The sequence below is a fragment of the Rhinatrema bivittatum genome, chromosome 3 (assembly GCF_901001135.1).
Source record: "Rhinatrema bivittatum chromosome 3, aRhiBiv1.1, whole genome shotgun sequence".
Taxonomy (NCBI): Eukaryota; Metazoa; Chordata; class Amphibia; order Gymnophiona; family Rhinatrematidae; genus Rhinatrema; species Rhinatrema bivittatum.
Window position 1 is genome coordinate 336,792,114 of NC_042617.1, and position 24,214 is coordinate 336,816,327.

General features: G+C 44.6%; 1 protein-coding gene across 1 annotated transcript in view; it reads right to left on the minus strand.

Moving 5' to 3' along the window:
• The window catches only part of GRIK2 (glutamate ionotropic receptor kainate type subunit 2), a 1,473,996-nt gene that overhangs the window by 936,538 nt on the left and 513,244 nt on the right, over window positions 1–24,214 (minus strand). The window contains exons 5-6 of the mRNA XM_029595353.1: window positions 23,400–23,453; window positions 1,988–2,161 (exon numbers count right to left, since the gene is read on the minus strand). Coding sequence (XP_029451213.1) covers window positions 1,988–2,161; window positions 23,400–23,453 — 228 coding nt within the window. The remainder of the gene's footprint in view (window positions 1–1,987; window positions 2,162–23,399; window positions 23,454–24,214) is intronic.

The following is a 24,214-nucleotide window of genomic DNA, read 5'->3' on the forward strand; positions in this document are numbered from 1 at the left end:
AAGAAACTATATAATAGAAGCATGTAAAAAAAAAAAAAAAGACTAAAGGGATTGGTAGAAAAAAATCATATGGCATTCAATCCCAAGGCATTACAATGGTTGCACATCAGCTATCTGCCACTATCAGATAATTAGCACCACCAAGTTATACAGAAACCTTGGCATCAAGAAAACTCCTAAAACAAACATAACACACAATAGATAACTTTGTAATACATTTGCATGGACATCACAGGTAAAATTCACCTACTAAAGCAACAATTTGCAGATCATCTGCAAGATCCCTTTGCCTACTTTGCCCTTACCTAGATAAATCAGGAAAAATCGTACACTTTTCAGGCCCATAACAAAGTATTCCGACTGTAGCTCTAAAGAAAGGTTTTTGTCTCAGATTCAAAGGAGACTAAAAGAGGAGCATGACTAACTCCCTCCTCTAGAGATTTTTCAAATAATACTGTTGATTCCAGACTGTCCTCGGTCATTTGCTCTTCTAGGGCTACAGATCTTGGTCAGATATCTTCTAAACAGCTCATCTGGGCTAATCATTGGAACATGAAGGAAACTGAGAACTTTTAGATGTAAACCATTCATCCTGCTTTCCATCATTTCCATATTTGGCTGGATTACTGTGTTGCCCTGTATTCACATTTTCCACAGACACTTACTGAGATCCATATTCAGCCACTATCTGGCTGAGCAAGTTAGCCAGATAAACATATCTGGCTAACTTGGGGACCGAAGCAATATGCCAAGCCCACTCTTAATGAGCAGTTAGACAGGGGTAAAATAGGCGCTAATCAATCCCCTAATGCAATAGAGGGATTAGCGCCTATTTAACGCGGAGTGAATGAAATAGCGCTCATCACATGCAAATGCATGTGAATTAGCCTATTACTCATTCACTCCCAATGCAAAAAGATAAATGTGCACCTCCTTCCTAGCACGACCCCCTAATTTAAATATTGCATGGCGTTCCCCCCCCCCCCCCCTTTGGGGCACCATGCGCGTGTTAAGAGAGCGGGCACTGACTGTTCAGCGCCCACTTTCTACGCGCTTTTATTGCATCGGCCCCTTGGCCTGGATACTCAGTAGCGCAGTCACACTCTTAAATATATTTGACTATCTAATAGTTTGCTGGATAAGTTTATCTGACTAGCTTTAGTCTAGCTCAATAACAAGTCTAACTTATGCAGCTTACTTACGGGCCGATACAGTAAGGTGCGGTAGAAAGAGGTGCGTTGGTGCCGGGCACACCCGCGTTTGCCGCACACACAGTTTGAAACACATATTGCTCGATACTGTATTTAAATGGCATGCAAATGCAAGATGCACCGCGGCTCCCCTGCCTCCCGGGGGCAGCCGGCGGCAAAAGCGGCCCCCGCCGGTGAAGATGGATGAACACATGCCCGTAGTGCAATTTGGGCGCTCAAACCAGCAAAGGCGCATGAACGGGCGTGCGTGATGTCATGGCGTTCGTCCATACGCTTTCGGTGCCTTGAGCGCTCGTCAATTTGGAATGGGCACTCAAGGCACCGAAAGCGTATGAACGAACGCCGTGACGTCACGCACGCCCGTTCATGCGCCTTTTCTGGCTTGAGCGGGCCCCTTTCACGGTCGGCTGCCCCCGGGAGGCAGGGGAGCCGCGGTGCGCGCCTCCGGAGGAGGGCAGAGAGGACTATAAGAAAAAGTAAGTTAACTTTTGTTACACTTTATTCCCAATACTTTAATAGCATGTCAAGTCGCTTTTCGCCCTGCGCCTTGCTTCGGGAGGAGGAGAGAGAGGACTGGGGCTGCCCCGGAGACCAGCACCCAGATACATCACAATATGGCAAGTCACAATATGCTGACTTGCCATATTGTGCTTTTGGATGGATGCATATACCCTCCCTTTTATCATATGCTGAAATCATACAGTATTAACATTGATAAGCAAACCATATGAAATAATACACACACATAAAAGCAGTTTAGAAGGAAATATTCATACCGTCATGAATCCATCCAACAAACCAGAGTCAGGCTTAGGAGGGGCCTGCAATCGTTCCATGGACCACTTTTCAATGATAGAGGACACTTGACTATTTTCAGTGTTCAGTATCCTGAATCCAGTCATATTAACACCACTGTATCGGTACGGTTCCACATCAAGGGCAAAGAGGTCCTGAAATAGAAATCCCTCATGTAAATTTACAAAAAAAAAAATAACGGCTGGATTTCTAGTTTAGCAGCTTTGAGAAGAAAACATTGCTTTGGAAGAAATAGGCAAACAAGGCATGAACAGTGGAGTTAAGCACTCTGAGCTTGTCTCAGAAATGCTAGACTAGCATGATTATCCCATGGAGATAGAAATAAATACATTGACAATGTGTATTGGTATATTTTTAATTGCTGTTCACCTCCCCTGTGTGGAAGATCCAGCAATGGTCAAGTAAATTTTGAGATGGCCCCATAGACTTGCTCCTATTACTGCTTATTAATAGCAAATAAGATGATATAATAAATTAGCATATTATAAATTAATATGCTATCTTAACCCTGGTTTCTCGTGCCTTTTTCTCATCCCCTATTAAAATAATTGCAAGGGAGGCCCAGGGGACAGAGAAAAGGAGCAAGAGGGAGGTAGATTAATAGATATACATTGGCAAGAACAAGATAAAGAAAGACCAAGAATGATTAAGAAACTTTATCACAGGCATCTTTCTAATGGTTTCATTCATGTCCCTAGTTTTCACACTGATCTCTCAGCAGTGCAATCATTTCCACTCTGATGCTATAGAATACTGTATCTTTGATTGTTTTATGTCTTTAGTTAGAAGCACACTTCAGATAGCAAAAAAAAAAAAAAAAAAGCTCTCACAAGCATGCCCACTTTCTAAAGGAGATAAAACAATGGCATGGCATTTGTAATGATTTCCAGCTAAATTAAGATACTGCTTGTTTAAGCTGAGAAACTAGGGCTGTGCAAAGATGTGCTTTTCATGATGTTTTGTTTTCATGCATTTTATTTATTTATTTTTATTTCTTCAAAATAAAAAAAACAAATGAAATTTAAAAATGAAAAAGAAAAACAAAAGAAAAACAAATCATAACAAAATATGTCAGACCTCATCAGAAAAAAATAAACTCTCCTAGGCCTCACATCTGATGCCATTTATCACGTCCCCCGTCCCCGTCCCCCCCCCCAGCTTCCAATGGCATCTAATTTGTGAAATTCTCTGTCCATGACTCTGAAGGAAGTCAAGAATGACCTCCCTTTTCAGGATAAAGATTAAAACATAATTACTTGACCTGGGAGGCTTCAATGCTGGTTATTGAATTGACTTTCTACTTTGAACTAGGTTTAAGAATTTCCATCTGGTTTTAAATGCTGTTTGCTGTTTTGAAAAGTTGGGTGTGGGTTCAGATTGAGTTATGGGGAGTTATTGTACTACGGGGAGCAAACCTGTTATATAGGGAAACTGTGAGATGATTCCTGCTGTATGTTTCCTTTCCCCTGGATCTTGGAGCCAGCAGACAGAAAACATCCAATGGGTGCACGTCACTTACTGATCAGTGGGGTTTACAACCATTAGGATTTCACTGCAACTCAGATACGGTGTGGAAGGGATGTTTGGGGAAAACTTCTGTCCCGTTTGCTGACCATAAGCACTAAGTTAGTGAATTACTTCCATGTGAATACCAACTTTGTTTCATAATCCCTCAAGTTGGCAAAAGCAAAGCCTCCACTCTGTCAGGCACGTGCCAGGATCCCTTGCTGCGTACATTTTGATCTGGATGGCGTGTAAATCATAAAACAAAAAAAATGTAGGCATGTCAGTGGGGTTTTAAAGATCGGGGCTAACAGGGGAAAAGGGAGGCTATTAAGCTACGGAGGCTTGGAAGTCCTAACCCCTTACCTGGCTGAACTGAAAACAAACTGGTAAAATGGGCAAAGGAGTAGACGCATGCCCCTTTTAAAATCCACCCACTCACACGGTGGAAGCGGGATTTGCACGCACATGCATGCACCCACTTAAAATTGCACACACATGTCCGGGCTCTCAGCCTATTTTATAACATGCATGCATATATGTGCATATGTTGTAAAATAGCCATGTCCATGGACGCCAGCCAACAAGCACACTCACATGTACACCCATGCACCTGCTTAAAAAGTTACCATCTTAGCTTGCAGCTATCATTTATTTGCAGATATTTATACTCTGCAAATCCAATATAGGATTGAGCAGTGCAGCTCAAAATAAAACAATCATAAAATCTATCACTGGAAATATGACGACAGAAAAAGATCATATGGCCTAGCTAGTTTGCCCATGCATACAAATGCTCAGCTCTGCAATCCCTATTACACCCCCAGAGATCCCTCGTGCTCGTCCCATGCTCTCTTGAATTCAGATACTGTCCTTGTCTCCACCACCTCCATGGGGAGGCTGCTCCATACATCTATTACGCACTTTGTGAAGAAATATTTCCCTAGATTATTCCTAAGTCAACCCCCTCTCACCCTCACCCCATGACCCCTCATTAAAGAATCTCCCTTCTGGTGAAAGAGAGCTACCTCCTGTATGTGCACTCCTATGTCTGAGGTATTTAAATGTCTATCATGTGCCCTGCATTTCACCTTTCCTTTAGGGCATAAATGTTTCGATCTTTAAATCTGCCCTAATATGCTTTACAGTGAAGACCACTAATCATTTTAGCAGCTGCGCTCTGGACCGACTCCATCCTGTTTATATCCTTTTTGATGATGTGGTCTCCAGAAACTCTGCACGCACCCTCTCTGAGGGTTACAGTAGTACCCTCTATTGGACCAACGTGAGCAACATTATGCAAGGCAATAAGAACCAGGTAGGGCTGTTTTCATATGTTTACCAATAGGTAACACCACTTACAAATAAGGCTACTAGAACTCTGCTTTGCAAAATATACCTGATGAATAAAGTAATGTGGCTGTCATGCTAAACAATGACTTTAGAGTATATGACTTTAATCCATTCAAAGTAAGATTTTTCAGTGTGCTTGACTGCCCTCCCCCCACCCCCTTTTTGTTATAGTTTCCTCCTGCTCCTTGGGGATCCCAATTTAATCAGAACTGCTCTCTGTTATGCTCCAGTACCGCGAGCCTTCGTTCACAAGTGCCTTGGGTTTTTACCTCCATCCCCATTTTTAACACTTGTCCTCCGAGCCATGTAGCCCAGCCATCACAGGAACAGTCCTGGGTCAGGGAGCACAGCTCTCAGCTCCCTCCGGGAACAGGCATGGGCACCACCTGAGCACACTCGGCAGATGTTGCCGAGACTCTCCCAGCTGGCGGCTGTGAGGACTTTGCCTTGGCAGCAGTTCCAGGCAGCCCTGAATATCGGAAGATGAGCTTAGGAAGTGAATTCAGGTCCTCCCACGTGGCGGCACGCTGCTAACTATATATGCTCCACGCCTGTCACACCGAGGTGCATTTGACAAAAGCTAGATTCTAGCAACGAGTCCTACAGCCTATTTCCATCTGAATGTGCTCTTTGCCTTTCAAATCACTTACCAGAAATTGTGATTAGATAAGAGTCAGGATTAAATAGGAAGGGATCCAAGAGGAGGTACATTGAAAGATATTACTTTTATGATTCAATGGGCATGGTTTCTAAGGGCACACAAACAAAATCAAAGCACTTTTTCCAGAGATGCATCTTCTTTGTAATATTTCTAGTCAAGATGTCACAGCAACTTTCTAGGCAAACAATCTCTGCATTATTAGTTTTGATAAACACAGCAGCTGTAACATGACAAGAGACTGCCCTGGTTTGTTCTTTCCTCTTCATCATTATACATTCAGGTCCTCAACTTTATATGTAATATAATTCTGGAAATTGCCGGGGCCCTACTTTCAGACATGTTTTCCATTGACGCTTAATCAGCTTTTTCTTAACCATGCCGTCTCTATGGAAAAAAATCTTTACTGAATAAGGGCCTAAGAGGCTACTAAAATAAAATATAACTCATGCTAAAAACGTTTTTGCATGCCCAATGGTAAACATTTTAATGTGCTTGCTAAAACACCATGCATTCAATTTTGGCATGTACACTCAGTTCTGTTGCCAGTATGCCCTGGGTATCAAGTGTCAGCTAGCCAGTGCAGGATGAAAGTGGGAGAGGATTCATTCAAATACAGCCCCTCCTTCTGCGGGGTCTGGAATAACCATCCCTCTGGTGAACTTTAAAAGCAGGGCTCTGGCTACTGAGTTGTGAACAGTGGGGGTAGAGAGGAGATTGATTTTTATAGGCCCATCCAGAGGAACCAAGCAAACCCTGTTGGTGGTCCTGGCCAGCGTCAGGAGGGGTTTTGCCTATCCAGTACACAACCTGTCTGGTGGGAATGCTCACTCTGGGTACATTTTTTAGAATTTAACCTTTTAAGTGGTAGAAGCCTTACTGGAGCCTGTTTGGCTCCTGGGCCCAGGGAGCGGGGAACCCTAGGTCTGGGCCTGGGCAGGTTGGGGAAGACATGCCCCCACTCCCCTATATCCTCAATGAAGTCAGGGGTGACAGACAGTGACCTGCTGTAGGAGTACACTCCGGTGGTGTTTTCATTTTTGCTAAAGATTACTTTCGAGACCCAGGAGGAAGTTCTGACTGCCCTTCCTTCCCGACCGGAGCAGCAAGAGTCCTACTCCAGGGGATTCCTCCCATCAGGGGCTCGAAGACAGGAACAAAGGACTGCATTAGAGCACAGATGACTTGAGTCATCAAACAGTGAGCAAAGGCAAAGCCTACCATCAAAAGAGACACCAATCGAGTGATCTTCAAGGCCCTGGGGAAAGAGAGATAGTTTTATCTCTCTGTGCAGATACAGTAACTTTGTATCCTTGCCAGCTGGAAGGAGTGGATCTGCCCATCAAAAGGCCATCCTGACCACCTGGGGACCCTCTTTTTTCCAAGACCTGGAGGGTAGGAATTCTCCTGGCTGGTCTTAGACATTCCTGCACAGATCAAGGAGGATTTTTGTAACAAACCAGTACGTTGTGCTGCTATGGATCAAGAGTTGTTCCATTTTCTCATATTGTTCATCAGTAAAGAATTGTTTTGGACACTAGCACAGTGACTCCAGTCATTTATTTGACATACCCAGCATGCATTGGGACAGACTTACACTGGTTGACCCAGGGACAACAGGACAGAAACAAGAAACCACCCTTAGCACTCAGAGCCTTGGGAGTCATCTCTCCCCCCCCCCCCCCCCCCCCCCCCCCCCACTCAACCAAGGATCTAGGCCCTGCAGCAAAGAGACTGTGCCAAGATAGCATGGGAAGGTTCCTGCCCCAAAGAGTACAACAAATTCTTTGATGGCCTCATCAAGTAGCAATCTGTACCCGTGGATGGGGTTACACTAGCATACGAATACTATTAGCATGCATGCTAAAATAAAATAAGGATGTACATAAGCAAAAATGTTGTTTCAGTTTTTTCATGTCATAGGTCACCAACATTCATTTGATTCAATTAAGACAAAAAGAGTTTGTTTATTTGCTCTGTCTGTTCATTTGTTTCCATTAAAGTCAAGGGGGAAACAATGCATCCTATTTTGGAAGTTCTAATGAAATTTGTGTGTAGACATAAACAGAGGGGTGAAATGCACTCCAATACACCAAGATTATGTCAACATGGCACCAAACGTGGCATGGATAGCCCAAGACACCATAAAGGGGATTCAGCATTAAGGGGTACCAGCAGTGGTAAGAATTTTTCAAGGCAAAGCAATAGCAAGAGTAGCCAGAACATACCAAGACTCCAAAAGAGGGCCTAAGGACACCAACAACCATGGTATCAACTCCACAAGACATCACAAGAGGTAAAATGGCAAGAAAAGCCTCAAGGCACTAAGGGGTAGATTTTTTTAAAAAGCGCGTTCACGTACTTTTGTTTGCACAGCAGGCACAGTACGCGCGTATCTTCTAAAATCCTGGATCGGCGAGCGCAAGGCTGCTGATTTTGGGCAGCCAGCGCGCGCCGAGCCGCGCAGCCTGTCTCCGTTTCCTCCGAGGCCGCTCCGAAATCGGAGCGGCCTCGGAGGAAACTTTCTTTCGCCCTCCCCTCACCTTCCCCTCCCTAACCCACCCACCCCGGCCCTATCTAAACCCACCCCCCCTTACCTTTATCCACGGATTTACGCCTCCCAGAGGGAGATGTAAATCCACGCGCGCCAGCGGGCTGCTGGCGTGCCGAGACCCAACCCGGGGGCGGTTCCGGAGGGCACGGCCACGCCCCCGGAACGCCCCGGGCCGGCGCCATGCCCCCGGTCCCACCCCCGAAACGCCTCGCCCCACCCCCAAAACGCCGCGTTGTTCGGCCCCACCCCCTTCCAAAAACCCCGGGACCTACGCGCGTCCCGGGGTTCTGCGCGCACCGGCGGCCTATGGAAAATAGGCACGCCAGGCCCTGCTCGCGTAAATCCAGGCGGATTTACGCGAGCAGTGCTTTTAAAATCCGCCCCAAATAGTGGGTCAAACTAAAGAAAATGTAATAAACATTAAACAAAATCAAATTTAGAAAACAAAACAAAACACCCCAATAATGAAATTTAAAAAAATGAAATTAATTTTTTACCCCTGTGCACCTCTAGAAATTAACTGCAAATAACAGTCAGATTAGCAACAACCAAGCCTTATCAAACTGCGAGGCATGAGGAAATGTTGTCAGGCAAGGCCAGGATATGTTGAAACATTTAAAAATACAACTTTTTGCCATCTACACAGTTTGTATTCTGCATCCTGTGCTCGCAGCTCTCCTGTCCATGAAGGAATAGCATTTGCAGGACACTAGTCTCGTACATTACCTCAGAAGCAGTAATCATGGAGGATCGCATTCCTGGTTCTGGGTGCTGCACTTCTGCAGCAATTGCCTTTTGCTGTGGTATAATCGATCAACGGCTGAAAACCAGATGAAAACAATACTCGCAAGAACCGTAAGAGAACGGAGTTTGAAGACATTGTCAAGGAGGGCATGAAACTATTAAAAGATAACTGGGTGGGCAGGCCTGTGAAAAGCTTCGGATAGCAAAGGCAAGACCAAGAGCCAGCAAGTACTGTAGGGGATGGGGAATTCGAAAGCACCAAGAAGACAGGCGGAGCAACGGAGGAAGCATCTTAAGGTGCCAAGACTAGCTTGGAGCTGAGGTGGTTGCAGTAGCACTCACAATTTAGAGCTGAAATGGTATGTGCAGAGCAACGCAGCAAGAAGAGTAACTGTAAAACCCCCAAGGTATACCTCGAGAGCTGAGGCAGAAAAAGAATGGCAGCAAAAGCCCGAGGAGTGGTGCAGCAAGTTTGCAAAGCACACATATACCTGCTGCACCACTACCCCCTCCGCTTGGGAAAAAGTGCTGGGGTTAGTTAACTCTGGTGCCTCCCAAGCAGAGAGTATCATTTCACAGAAGAAAGAAGAAAAAGACAAGAAGACAGAAGACCAAGGCCTGGTTGCCGGTCCTGGGCCTGACTCTAAACCAAAGGCCCTGGCTGGGAACTTGGCTTCTGGCTTGGGCCTGGGTCTGGGCTGAGGCCCCAGTGTTACGACCTGGCCTCCAGGCCAGGTTGCGGCATTGGGCCTGGGACTGGGTCCCAGCCTAGGCCGAAGGCCAGGCATCAGGACCCTGGTATCAGACCTGGGTCTGGGCCATTTCTCCAGCATTGAGACCTGGTCTCTAGACCGGGTCATGGCATTAGACCGAGGCCCAGGAGTCCTGGAACAGGCCTCCAGGTTGGGGACTGGCATCAGGCTTGGGTCCGTGCTAAGGTCCTGGTGTTGGGACCTGACATCTGGACCGGGTTGTGGTGTTGGGCTTGGGCCTGGGTCCATGCCAAGGCCCAACCGTCGGGACCCGATCTCTAGACTGGGCTACGGTGTAGGCCAAGGCCGAGGTGTCATGTCCAGGCCTTAAAACCTCTGCCTTGTGTAGGGCATAGGCCAAGATCACTGTAGCCTACCGCGTCCTAGGCCTATGCAAGGCCAAGGCTTCAGCTTGAACCTAGGCCTTGACATCGGACTCCTGCCCCCCCCCCCCCCCCCAGCCCAGATAAGTGGTAGGGAGGATCCTGGCCTCGGCTTTTTTTCAGGTGGGAGGAATGGATGGAGGACAAGAGAGGCCTCGCAAACTGTTTCTTTTTTTTTTGTTTGTTTTTGTGGGGGTTTGTTTTTATTTAATTTATTTATTTAATAATGTTTATATACCAATGTTTCATGAGAACATATCAAATCAGTTTACATTAGCTAACAAATATTAATTTAAAAATAGAAAAGGAAGTAAATACATAGTTTCATAATATAAATAAAAATAAAATAGTAAACTAAATAATCAAATTTAGACAAATAGAGACGAAGTAAAGTAAGAGCAATGATAATATAATTAGTAGGTTAAAATCATTAGGTTAAAATCTCTTGGAAGGCTTGTTTGAATAGCCATGCTTTAATGCCCTTTTTAAATATTTTAATGTCAGCTTCAATTCTTATGATATAGAGTTCCACAGTTGGGGCCCAGCAATGGAAATAGCCTTTCTCTTACATTATTTAGATGAGTAATCTTAGGGGAAGGAATTGGTAACATCCCTGTACCGGATCTAGTAATTTTTGAAGGGATGTAGAAATGTAATGATTAAGTTAACCACTCTATCTTTTCATTGTAGAGTGTTTTTGAATTAGGGATAGGACTTTATGCTGAGCTCTGTATTTAACTGGCAGCCAGTGAAGGTCCTTTAATATTGGGGTAATATGATCAGATCTACTAGTTCCTGACAAAAGTCTAGCTGCAGAGTTCTGTAATAGTTGTAATAGTCTTGTAACATTTGCTGGTAGGCCTAAAAACATTGAATTACGATAGTCTAATTTTGATAAAACAAGAGCCTGCAAAACTGTTCTAAAGTCTTTTGGGAATAAAAGAGGTTTCAATCTTCTAAGCACAATTAATTTAAAATAACTATCATTGTTTAAATGTCTGTTTTGTTTTTTTAACTGAATAAATTAAATTAATATTTGATGAAATGAAATTAATGGAAAATCAAACCAACAAAATTGAAATGCAAAACGAAACAAAACATTTTTCTAGTAGCTTCCATTCTGCATGTCTGCCTGGATTATGACAGACATGCAGAATGGAAGCAAGACACCTAAGGTAGTGCATGGCAAGCAAGTATATAGCAGCATAACCCCTAAGATGGTATATCAGGAGGTCATGGCAGGTAGGCAGAGTGGTAGCAAGACCTCTAAGTTTGTACATCAGGGACAATGCAGGTCGGCAGAGTAGCAATGAGACCCCCTAAGTAGTATATCTTGGGCTTGGCAGGTAGGCAGAGTGGTAGCAAGACCTCTAAGGTGATACATGCAAGTCATGGCAGGTAGGGAGGGCAGTAGCAAGACCCCTTTGTTGGTACATCAAGGGCATAGCAGGTAGGCAGATTGGCAGCAAGACCACTAAGTTGGTACATAAGGAAAGCAAAGTGTCAGTAAGAACCCTAAAGGTGGTATATTAGGCTCATGTCAGGGAGACAAAAGTAGCAGTAAGACTCCTAAGGTGGTATATCTGGGGCATGGCAAGTAGGCAGAGTGACAGCAAGATCTTCAAGGTATGTTCAGTTGTCTTGCAGCTTGCATGGAAACTAAGAATATAAGAACATAAGAAATTGCCATGCTGGGTCAGACCAAGGGTCCATCAAGCCCAGCATCCTGTTTCCAACAGATGCCAAACCAGGCCACAAGAACCTGGCAATTACCCAAACACTAAGAAGAACCCATGCTACTGACGCCAGTAATAGCAGAGGCCATTCCCTAAATCAACTTGATTAATAGCAGTTAATGGACTTCTCCTCCAAGAACTTACCCAAACCTTTTTTAAACCCAGCTACACTAATTGCACTAACCACATCCTCTGGCAACAATTTCCAGAGCTTAATTGTGCATTGAGTGGAAAAAGAATTTTCTCCGATTAGTCTTAAATGTGCTACTTGCTAACTTCATGGATTGCCCCCTTGTCCTTCTAATTATCCAAAAGTGTAAATAACCGATTCACATCTACTCGTTCAAGAACTCTCATTATTTTAAAGAGGGGGAACCCATGCAAAGGCAAATTGATTTTCAAAAAGACAGCTATTCCATCAACTCTGGTGTCATCTTTGAGAGATGGGGCTCATGATGGCCCCTGCCACCGAGAAGACACATTTATTGGGCATGCTGATTAGTGGGCAGAAATGATAGTTGCTAAGTCACCTTGGCTAGGTCTGGCTAGGTTGTGGACTTATGTGCCCAATATGCTAGCATATCTGTGTCCATGTCCTTGATGGACTTTGCGAGACAGCATGTCACAGACATGCTGTGGTCTCCTTTGTTGGGGTGGTCAGAGGCTATGGCTATGGCCTGTGTCATGAGAGATGGCTCTTTGCAGGCAATGTGGCTTATAGCATATTGAGGTGGGGGAGGAAGTGGTAGCTGACTGGGTGCTGCTCCTGCTTGCATTACTCTCTGAGGTGGCCACTCTTTCCTGTGCTTCTGACTCTGGTGCTCCTGTTCACACACCCTAGCTATCAGCATTTCTTTCATGTATGTGAGATGCTAAGACTGGAGAGAAAGATTGCCTTTCACCCGTGGATTACAAAGTGTAGCAAGTATGAATTGCTTTTAGTCAGAGTTTTCAGTCTCTCTTGCACCTGCTGCTGCAAGGAGTCCACAGACTGCAACACCTCTGTCTCCATTCCCTCTTGGTCATGGAAGCCCTCTAACTTTCCCTCCAGAATATTTACTCTAGGGATGACCCCACCCAGGGTGGTGCTTATAGAACTCAGATGCTCCACAGCATGTTTGAAGGGCTTCAGGATTTTCATCAGTTGCCTCGTCACTATCCAGTCATGATGTCCAGAGGGAGATCCTCATCTATCTCTATTTCCAGAGACAGATCTTTAAAGATGGCCACCGCCCAAGATGGCCGCTGCCATCTTTAAAGATGGTGCCGGCCATCCAGTGCTCCTACCATGTGACAGGGGCCGGCCAATGGCATGGATTTCATGTCACATGGTAAGGGCAAAGGGCCATCGGTGCCATCTTTATGATTGGCAGCCGACTGTCCGAGAACGGGAGATCGCTCCCGGGACCACCACTAGAGCACCAGGTAATTTAAAAATGTTTTGGGGGGATCGGGATGGTGGGAGAAGCTAAGGGGTCATCTTTAAAGGGTCGGGTGAGGGTTTTTTTTTAAATTGGGCCATCGGTGCCATTTTTGAGTGGCAGTCAAAATTGCGCCGATGGCCCGAGAGCGGGAGATCGTCCCCGCGCCCCCACTGGACCACCAGGTACTCATAAAAAGTTTTTGGGGGGGGGGTTCGGGGAGTGGGGGAAGGTAAGGGGTCAATTTTAAAGGGTCGGACCTCACTAAAAAAAAATTAACGATGTGAATCGGAACCGATTCCGATTCACATCTCCAGCGATCAGATTTTTTTCTCCCTCCAGCCGAACCCGATTGTTAAGACGATCGGGCACACGATTCACATCTCTAATACTAATGCTGCTTCTTCAGGTGATGCTGCATACCAGCATTTGTCAGATGCCCCACTTTCTTCCCTTGATTGATTTTTCTACAACAGTGAATACACTGAGCAAACTGTGGGTCCTCTCTCACTTTAAAGTGACTTCAGATCAGGGATAACATCTGCAACCTTTTCTCTACATCCTTAGGCCTACATCCTTAGGGACTAATGCTAGCACTGGAGTTGAGGATGAGGGTGGACCCTGACAAAAAATGCCACACTCTCTATCTCACACTCTCCATCTCCACTGCATGCTGTTACTGGGAGTTGCTTTCATCATAGTCAGTATCATCATCTATCTCCCCCATCACTGAACTGGAGGCTAAGACACTACTGACTAAACCTCCCAAATTTTCTTCAGCTATTAGCTCTTCCAATTCTGATTCATGGGATCCCAGACGATTCTTCCCCACAATCAGTTAAAACTATTGCCTGCATTGCCTCAGAAGCAGTAACCAATATAGCGGAGCATGTAAATTGGTTCTGGCTGTTACACTTCTGCTGCCCCAGTCCATGTCCCTGCCCAGCTACAGTCTTGCCTTTGTTGGATCTCCTGTCTTTTTCCTGTGCTCTAAAACAAGAGGGAGAAGAAAAGGGTGCAGTGGCACATGCTCTCCAAATTTCAACTTCTGCCTTGAGCTGCCAGTGCTTTCCACTCCTGCAAAGTACAGCTAAGAAAAGGTCTCTCTTCAATTTTGAGGCAGGACTAGTGCCTTGTTTTAATCACCGGTACTATACTTAGACTGGGCTAGATGTTCATCACTTTCTCTGCTCCTGCCAAAGCTGCCAAGCTTGCCATTCCCTCCTCTCCCTTTTCCTGATATGATGGAATTTGTTCAAGTGCACTGCATACTAAGGTTTTGGATATTGCAAATGAATTTATTTATTGATACTGTAACAGTACCCCCACTCATAGTACCACTCACTGTATGAAGAACTGTCTGTCACTCACCCACACACATACACACAGAAACATATATAGTGTTCGTGTGCTGTCCTGTGTGTGCACTGCTGACTGCGTCCACACAGAAAAAAAATGTTAGTTAAACACTAAACAGAATAAAAAAACCTAGCAGCCTGGTAAGACTTCTTTTCAGTCTGTCAGTATGCTGTAATCACCTTGCTGTCCAGAGACAAACAAAATCACTAACACTGTTGTAATCTCCACACTGTCTCCTACCCTGACCCTTCCCCAGTGAAGAGAAAAATAAAATTCAGAAGCACTGCACTGTCTCTGTCTTTGTCTTTGTGATATAGTGGTACCTCTGCAGCAAAAAGATCAGAAGTAGTCGTTTACCAGTACCAAATCCAAAAGTTTCTAAACTTTTTTTTAAAACTCTGTGATAGCTTCTACAAGCACATCTTTCTCTACCAACAACTAGAAAGGAAATACAGATTGCTTCTTGCACATGCATAGCCTTTACAGTGGGAGTGGGCTAGCATCACTAAATCCAGGTAGCAGCTATAGGCTATTTAAAAAGATGCTGCAACGTGATTTGTTCTCTCTGTGGTTTACTTGCTAACTTGTCCTGCCTTGGCTCTGACAAGTTTTTGAGGTCACAGACAAGAGATGATGGCTATAGTTATGAGTTGGTTTTTTTGCTCAGCAGTACACAGCCATAGACTTCAATGGGCCATATATTTGAATGGGAAACAAACAAATATGGACTCTTTGGGTTGTGTTTTACTCATTTGTTTCAAACAATTGTACAGCCCTGCTTTCATACATCTATATTACCTGAATGTAATCTGTTTTGAAATAGCTGAAAGGCAGCATATAAAAATCAAATAAACCCCACTCTTGCATGCAACCTTCCACATTATACAACACATTCATCATGCATATTGGCTTCTAGGATTTGGATTTCACTACTTATCCTACTAAAGTCAGTCTCATGGTAGGTTATAGTAGTATGTAGTCCCTTACACCAGAGAAGGCATAAAATCTAACTAGGTAATTGGTGCAAAGGAGAGAAAAGTTACTTGCCCAAGATCATAAGGAATTTCAGTGAGAAAAGTAGTATTTAAAATGTGGTGTCCCTGATTTGCAGTCTGTTGCTTTAACCATTAGGCCACTCCTCCACTGTTGGTATCATTGCTCTGAACACAGATGCTTGCCAGTACTCAGAGAGAACCATGCCAGGTACAGACAACTGGAGACTAAAGAGTGACTGAGCACGATGGTCTGTAGTGTAAATGGGATGATTGAATATTGTTAATTCCTTATTTAGAGAATATCTGCATGTTGATGTGGCAGTTTTTCAACATGGGATGTAATGGCAGCCTCAATTCACAATGCCTTCTAAATTCTGGACTTTAACATTGCTCTCCTTCTCTTTCATTGTGCTTCAGTTTATAATTACCACTAGCCTAAGCCTGATTAGTATTGACTGTGTGCAGTGGAAGTTTGGCATAACTTGACTTTCTGAAAATCAATAGAAGAATGAAGGGATATGTTGATTTTCTGAATAACTGTGCTATGTTTTATATTCTAGAATATATTTCAAAATTGGTTAGATATTGAAAACTTCAACTATATCTTGAGAGAGAAATTGATTTTTACATTCACAGTAATATTGCATACAAATGGAACTGAGATTATCTAGAATGTCACACTTTCAACCAGTTATATATTTATTTTTTATTTTTTTAGCATTTTGGATAGCATCTGTGTTTTACTGAATATATTCTGTGATGTTGGAGCATGCATGGCGAGTCCAAGTGCTGAGGTGTGAGTGTACACCTGTAGTGAAATTGTGTGAGAGTGACTGTGAGATTGCTGATTGCTGAGGGGAGGGCATGGATGGTTAAGTGAGCAAGCTTGGATGCTTGCCAGGCAGCTAGAGAGTTGGTTGAAGGTATTTTTCAACAAACAAAGTGCCCTGATGTGCAATTTCTATAATGTCTTTACAGACCAGAAACAACTTGAAAACTGAACTTTTTCCAAATCTTTCCGGAGACTTGTTTCTGATTTCTTTCCAACTGAATAGTATAGATTAAAAGGGTGGCAGTGGCTGGCTCGCATGATTTTCCATGGGATCCATAGGAAATAGTGAGAGTTATGAGGACAAAAGGGAAGTTAGCAAGACGTATTTCTGCTTGGAGCTCGACTAAATCTATTCAGAGTAGAGGCTTTGGGAGGTGAATAAAAGCTGCATATCTAGAGCCAGCCCAGTGGCTTAGTGGCAATGCTTTGATTTTACTCCTGAATTGGCTTCTCTGCTCCCTAGGTAGACAGGGGCTGGGACTTGGGTTGGAAATGCTGTGGTGGCAGCGTACGCTGCCCCTGGATTTGGATGGGGAAGGGAGACATAGTCATTGCTAGTGGCCAAATCCAGGGTCTATGATTGCAGGTTTCTTGAAGGATCCCACTGTTTCCCCAAACATTGTGCCTTCACACCTGATCAGGTGTGCCACGGAAAGGCCACCACTGCCTGATTCTCAGATCCAGACCAGCACCTGAGCTCTGGTTTCAGCACCTCACAGCAACTCCAGCAAGGGTTATTACACATGTATAAGCTCCTTTCTTAGAACATGTAGAGTCACATATGCCTCCCCTACATAGCTACAGCATGATCCCTGGCATATGGAAATTAATAAGCACCATGCAGAGCATGAATAGCCCAGCCCTGCTTTGTTCGGCAGGAGTTTCCTCCTTTGAGTCCTTCCAGCCTCTGTATTACCCCTAGGCTTTCATGACACAGGCAGTGCATGCACTGATGAGCACTAGATGTGACTTATTCTGAGTGTTGGGGGAAGCAGCAGCATTGGAGGAGCTCTGGCAGCCACATGTGGCGGCCAAGGTAATTAACTGAGCTCGCTGCCTGTGCCACACTGACTTCTCCTTTCTCTTGCACTTGTATGTAGAGAGAACTGGTCCTTGGTGATGGGACCATGTGTGTCTGGGCTCCTCCAAGCCCCCCTTTTAATTGTAACATTTCAAAGAGATACTGGCAGGTCTTTCAGTGCTTCCCTAGCTCTTCTTCTGACCATATGAATTGTCTCCATGTTTGCATTGCCAGCTCCATGGAGGTTGGTGTGCCACACAAAATGTTTGTTAATATGGGTGTGCCTTGGGCTTGAAAAAGTTGGGAAACATTGCCCCAACTGTCACATCAATGACTAGGCTGTGTAAGTTACTGGATATATAAGATAGGGGAAAAATGCCCAGATATTTGCACATGAAGCTTTGTGGTACACAATTCTTGGTTCAGATTCAGCTGGATCTCCAAAGAAACTGAAGGAAACTATTAAGTCAAGGACGGTGAATGATCCTATGGATGGGAAGAGAGAAAGAGTGGATAATGGCGATTATCATTGGTAAGTGTCTCCTGTAGGGGGTGTGCATTCAGTCCCTACAAATTGGGAATCCGCAACGTATAGGGCCCTATTCGTTGTATTCGTGGGGAAGTGAAACGCATCTCAATTCCCATGAATACAATGAATCTTCGCTGAATTATTTGGCCACCTAAATGAGCCAATTTAAACAAACCCCCCACCCTCCTGACCCCCCCAAGACTTACCAAAACTCCCTGGTGGTCCAGCGGGGGGTCCAGAAGCCATCCCCTGCACTCACCCTCGGTTGCCGGTTTCAAAATGGCACCAATAGCCTTTGACCTACTATGTCACAGGGGCTACCAGTGCCATTGGTCAGCCCCTGTCACTTGGCCATCGGCGCCATCTTGTGCTCCTACCATGTGACAGGGGCTGACCAATGGCACCAGTAGCCCCTGTGACATAGTAAGGGCAAAGGCTATCGGCACCATTTTGATTACTGGCAGCTGACAGCCTGAGTGCAGGAGATCGCTCCCGGACTCCCGCTAGACCACCAGGGACCTTTGGTAAGTCTTGGGGGACCCTCCTGACCCCCACAAGACTTGCCAAAAGTCTAGCGGGGGTCTAGACTCCTGCACACGCTGAATGTCATTATTCAGAGTCTTCCAAGCTGGAGTGTTTCAAATCATAGTAAATAGTAGCTGAATATCCCCTGTAACAATTGATATTAAGAAAAAAAAATCAGTCAGCCAGATCTCAGCGATTAATTGACCTCTAAAAGATGTGAAGGAATTGATATAATCATTTGGAACATGTATACAAATGTAGTAATTACAATATTCTATCGTTTAATACCATAAAATGTAAATGAAACATTTTCCTTCCATGCACAGTGAATTTTCATTGGTGGCATGTGAGCATAGTTTGCATTGTTCCAAAAACAAAAAAAAAAAACCAACTGCAAAAGTTTTGGCTACAGAGTTCCTTCTGCCTTGCCAATCAATTTCCCATCAAGCTGTAAAGGGAGCCAAAGGCCTTCCTTATATCCCTTAGAGAAAAGAAAGTTTGCCTCTAGTGTCATAAGCACCATGTCTTTGCATAATAATAAAACATAGAGAGAGTGAGCAGAAAATGTCAAATGATGGGAATAGTCAAAGCAGGAGAATGGAAACTGAGTTGGCAGAGTTGACAATGATCACTGAACTGGCAAAATATGACTCAGAGAGGCAAAAATCTGTCCGTCCAAGAATGGAACTTGTTTTTTTTCTGATTACATTTACCAAAGGCACAAAGCTTAGCTTCTTTCCCTTTAAACATCAGATGCTCTCCAGACATTTCAGGAAAAATCTTATAATAATTCACGCCAATAACATTTTGTGTTTGGGTAAAAATATATTAAAAGATCCCCAATGGCTCAGTGCGTTAATGAACACATTGGAGCCCTCTCCTTTCCCCTGAATCAATCATCTAGGAGTTCACTTCCAAGGCCTGCCTTGAAGGCTGATCTGGAAATTTATTTGAAGGGGCTTTCAGCCCATCACATAAGAAGTAATTATCAAATCAGCATAGTTGGCGTGGCTCTGAGAGCTGCGCTGCAGCCTCAAAATGTGTCAACTCAAGTTCATCATCTACCAGATTGCCCTTCATCACCCCCAGATGGAAAGCTGCTGTTAACACTTGGCTTCCGGGGGTACTTTGGATCACGAGGAGCATCTGAGAATAAGAAGGCCCCTGTTTTACAAGCACTTCTGTGCTGGTGAAGAATAATAGCTCTGCTCTTGAACACAGGGCTGTCCTTAACCTAGAATTGGAGGGAGGATATTGGGGGAAAAAAAAAAAAAACAATACATCTGAAAGCTCACATGGCTCAGGCAGACAGTCTCTTCGTTAATTCAAAAGTAGATTTTACCACAGGATGGAAGGGACAAGTTAGGGGCAGAGAGACACAAGGTTCACCAGACTTCTTACAGCCGTGGAGAGAATGCAAAGATTCCACTGCCTGTTAACATTCCCAGAAGTCTCTAGGGATGTGAATCGTTTTTTGACGATTTAAAATATCGTCCGATATATTTTAAATTGTCAAAAATCGTTAGAGCCGCGATACAATAACAATTCCCCCGATTTATCTTCAAAAATCGTAAATCGGGGGAAGGGGGAGGGCGGGAAAACCGGCACCCTAAAACCCACCCCGACCCTTTAAAATAAATCCCCCACCCTCCCGAACCCCCCCCCCCCAAAATGCCTTAAATTACCTGGGGTCCAGAGGAAGGGTCCCGGTGTGATCTTTTACTCTTGGACCTCCTGTGCGTTGTAGAAATGGCGCCGGCGCTACGTTTCACCGGCACCATTTTGGTTTTTTGTCCCCCGACGGCAGGAGCGTAGGAGATCGCTCCCGGACCCCCGCTGGACCCCCAGGGATTTTTGGCTAGCTTGGGGGGGCCTCCTGACCCCCACAAGACTTGCCAAAAGTCCAGCGGGGGTCCGGGAACGACTTCCTGCACGTGAATCGTTTTTCCGCTTGGAAAAACGATTCGTGGCAGGAGATCGCTCCCGGACCCCCGCTGGACCCCCAGGGACTTTTGGCCAGCTTGGGGGGGCCTCCTGACCCCCACAAGACTTGCCAAAAGTCCAGCGGGGGTCCGGAACGACCTCCTGCAGTCGAATCGTGTTGCCCCGCTGCTTCCTCCTCTCCCCTGCTAACCCAGCAATTACCTGAAACTATGTACAAAGTTATGTTACAATTGTATTTGCTGTTTGCTGGTCTGCAATCATTTCCAAGCAGCCCATTGCGTTTGTATTCTCTCGCTCTTTGCTATCTCTTGGTTCCTATGTAATCTCCCCCCCCCCCCCCCATTTACCTATTTATTGTAATTTCCATCCTGTATTTGCACTGTAAACCGATATGATGTTCCCACTAATATCGGAATAGAAAAATTCTTAAATAAATAAACCTATCTGGGATATCGGGTACTCGCTCCTTGAGGGCCTGCTCTCCCTATTCTGGTACCTACTACTGAACTACATCTGCCTGTCAGGATCTTCATCAATACAGCTATCTTCTTCAGTGAGTACAAACCCTGTCAGTCTGTCTCACCTTCAGCGCTCGGAGTCTTCATCCGGGACCTTCCGCTGCTACTCTGCGCTGCCTATCATCTACTCGAGTGTGGGACTGATCTCCTCTGCTGAGGACCCCTGGACTGGATGACCGGGCAGTATCATCAAGCTGTATAATAAATACAAATTCTCGTGTCTGTGTGTATAGAGTCTAGCCTAGTACTGAGGTTCCTCATGGGGGCTCCTCCCTGTGGGAGTGGCCGTCACCGAAGTACCCAAGAATCCACTCCAACACCTCAAAACCATAACAACCATGCCTGCCTTCTCCGTGCTTTGACCACTGCCTTGCCTGACCATGTTTTCCTACTCCATATGGTGACTATTGCTTGGACTGACTATACCTGCCTTCTCCGTGCCCTGACCCTCGCTTTGTACGACTATGTTACAGACTCCTCTTCATCCAGAGTTCTTCATTGCTTGCCACAACTACCATTCACAACCAGCTCAGAAACCAGCCTGTCAGTAATGCCTGTCCGCCTATCCTCTGGATGTGAACTTTCAAGGTTTAGGCCTCCCTTTGCTCGGCTGCCCTCAGTTCCCTATTGTTCCTTTGGCATCTGAGCTCATGTACCAAATCCAGTCCAGGATAGAACTACGCCACCTACTGACTGCTGTCTCTGGGCTGTATAACTACTCACCTTTCGCTAACCTCGAGGCCCACCTAAGTCCTGCCGGCCCCGGCACCCAAACGTTCAACTCGAGGGGAACGAGGGCTGGTATAGGTGAAGCTCTAGTGGCCTCTAGCTTCAGCCCACTCCACCTGCTGATGGTGGGGACCCATAGGTCCTCACCTACGGGTTGCGTCAACCCCACCTCAGCCCAAGGGTCCACCTCCGATGCAAGAGAAAGCATGGGATAAATACAGGGAATCTCTAAGAAAATGATGAAACTTATAATGCAAAATTAATTGGATGGATAAGCAGGTTGAATGGGTCATACCATCTTTTTTCTGTCATCATGTTTCTATATTTCTATGTTTGTAGAACAGATAACAGTCACTTCTGTTACAAAGTGTGCCACATACTATATACTTCCTGACCCTGACTATAAGACTTTCACTAGTAAATGATACAGCTTGTGGGAAAAAATTATCTCTCTCACAGACACATACATACTGGGGTATATTTTATAAGAAGCGCGCGGGCATACTTTTGTTCGCACAACCCTGCGCAAACAAGAGTACGCTGGATTTTAATAGATATGCATGTAGCCGCAAGTATCTTTTACAATCTGGGATCGGCGCGCGCAAGGGGGTGAACATTTGCACACATTGCACACACCGAGCCCTGTGCGCGCTGCCCGTTCCCTCCGAGGCCGCTCCGATTTCGGAGCGGCCTCGGAAGGAATATTTTTTTGTTCCCCCCAGCTTCCCTCCCTTCCCCTATCTAACCCACCCCCCAGCCATAACTAAATCGCCCCCTACCTTTATTTTAAAAGTTACCCCTGCCCGGGCCGGCTGCCAGCACGCCATTCCCTGGCCCAGGAGCAATTTTGGAGGCCTTGGCCACACCCCCGGAATGACCCCGGGCCGGCACCACACCCCCGACATGCCCCGACACGCCCCCCAAGCAAAGCCCCGGGACTTACGCGCGTCCCGGGGCTTTGCGCGCACCGGCAGCCTATGCAACATAGGCTCGGCACACACAGGGGGAGCTTGGGGCAGGTTTTCGGGGGGTATGCGCGTATCTTATGCGTGTACCCCTTTGAAAATCTGCCCCACTGTGTTTTTTCCACATATAAACTCAAAGAGAGCAAAGAAAAGAAAAGCTCGTGTTCTACGTGACCAATCGTCAGGCACTGCAGCTATTAAAATATAAACAGATCTCTTTATGCATTGAAAGTACACAAAGAGAGACACACTGTCTGTTCAATTAAACAGTAACTTTATAACAATGAGAAGTCAAATTAAATTTTAGTATCTCCTCTCACACAGTGATACTGAGAAAAACCAAGACCCAGCCCATCTTGCTTTATATTTTTTTTAAACTTTGTATCTGAGAAAGAGCTTTAGAAACACATCCTCTCTGTCTGAAATCTAGAAGAAAAATGAGGAAACAAAAAGGTAACTGCTCAAAGTTACATTTTGGTTTTGGTTTCAGTTTCTGGTTAAAAAAATGTCAATTCATGCAGATGTCAGCTAGGATAAGCTGGCTGAAAAAATGCTTGACCTTGATTGGTCTTATTCCTTCCTTTTAATTCTAGCTTCATTCTGTCTGGCTTCCCTTGAGTACAAAAAAAAAACAAAACCCGGGAACTTTGCTTGCCTCATACACTTGAGTAAAATCTGAAAATGAATACAAATTAAAATATTTGTTATTTTAAGGGGCATGGTCCTTGAGTTTTGCTTTAAATGAAAAAAGCCTGTTTCATTTCAGATTACCTATTCATTTCAAACAAATGCACATCCCTACAAAGAACCCGCTATGTTTTTGCCACACACATAGATGAGGAGCTACTTACCAAAGTGGTAAAAATGTAATGATAATATTCCGTCATCATACCCATGGCCAAGGCCTATGAAATAAATGAAAGGTTAATGGCAGCAAGTTCACATTACAGAATTTATTTCACATCTAAATTCAAAACCAGAGATGGCAGAGCAACATTTTTGGGATCTGACTATGTGATTGGAATTCTTCTGAAATCAGGTCATATAAATCATTTCTCAGCAATTAGAGTTGATTACCGACTATTATTGGAATTTATGAAGCAGATCTTCTGATATAAAGAATATGGCTATTGTGTTTAATGCTCTGAATGGGAAAGAGGGCTATTCGCATCTCATTTTAACAGAAGCATCCAGTTGTCATGTAAAATCCACAACGAGGCTTATAACAGTTCAGTGTGCTGATCATTAGGTGAATTTTCAAAACATTGTGCACATTAAAATATAGTATATACTTGACTAAGTAGCCTATACTCTCATATTCCATATTTTATAAAAAAGTCAGAAATACACGTGTATTTACTATTTACACTTTCACGCACACATATATGCATTTAAAAAAAGAGGGTGATCTAGAGGCATTCTGGGGCAGGGTTAACAGTCATACCATGCATTTTAAAAAAACACACACACACACATACATTTTCCAACTTCCTTGTGTATTTTTACTCCTGCTAATTATCTAGTGTAAATGATATTAAATGTGTCTGTTGTGTAGTACCAACTGAGTGGGAGGTCTGCATAGAATGTGAAGAGTTCAGGTTGAAGAATCAGCAGGGTCTTGATGACCTGGAGAAGGATGAACTGGTGGACTAGTAGGTAAACAGGT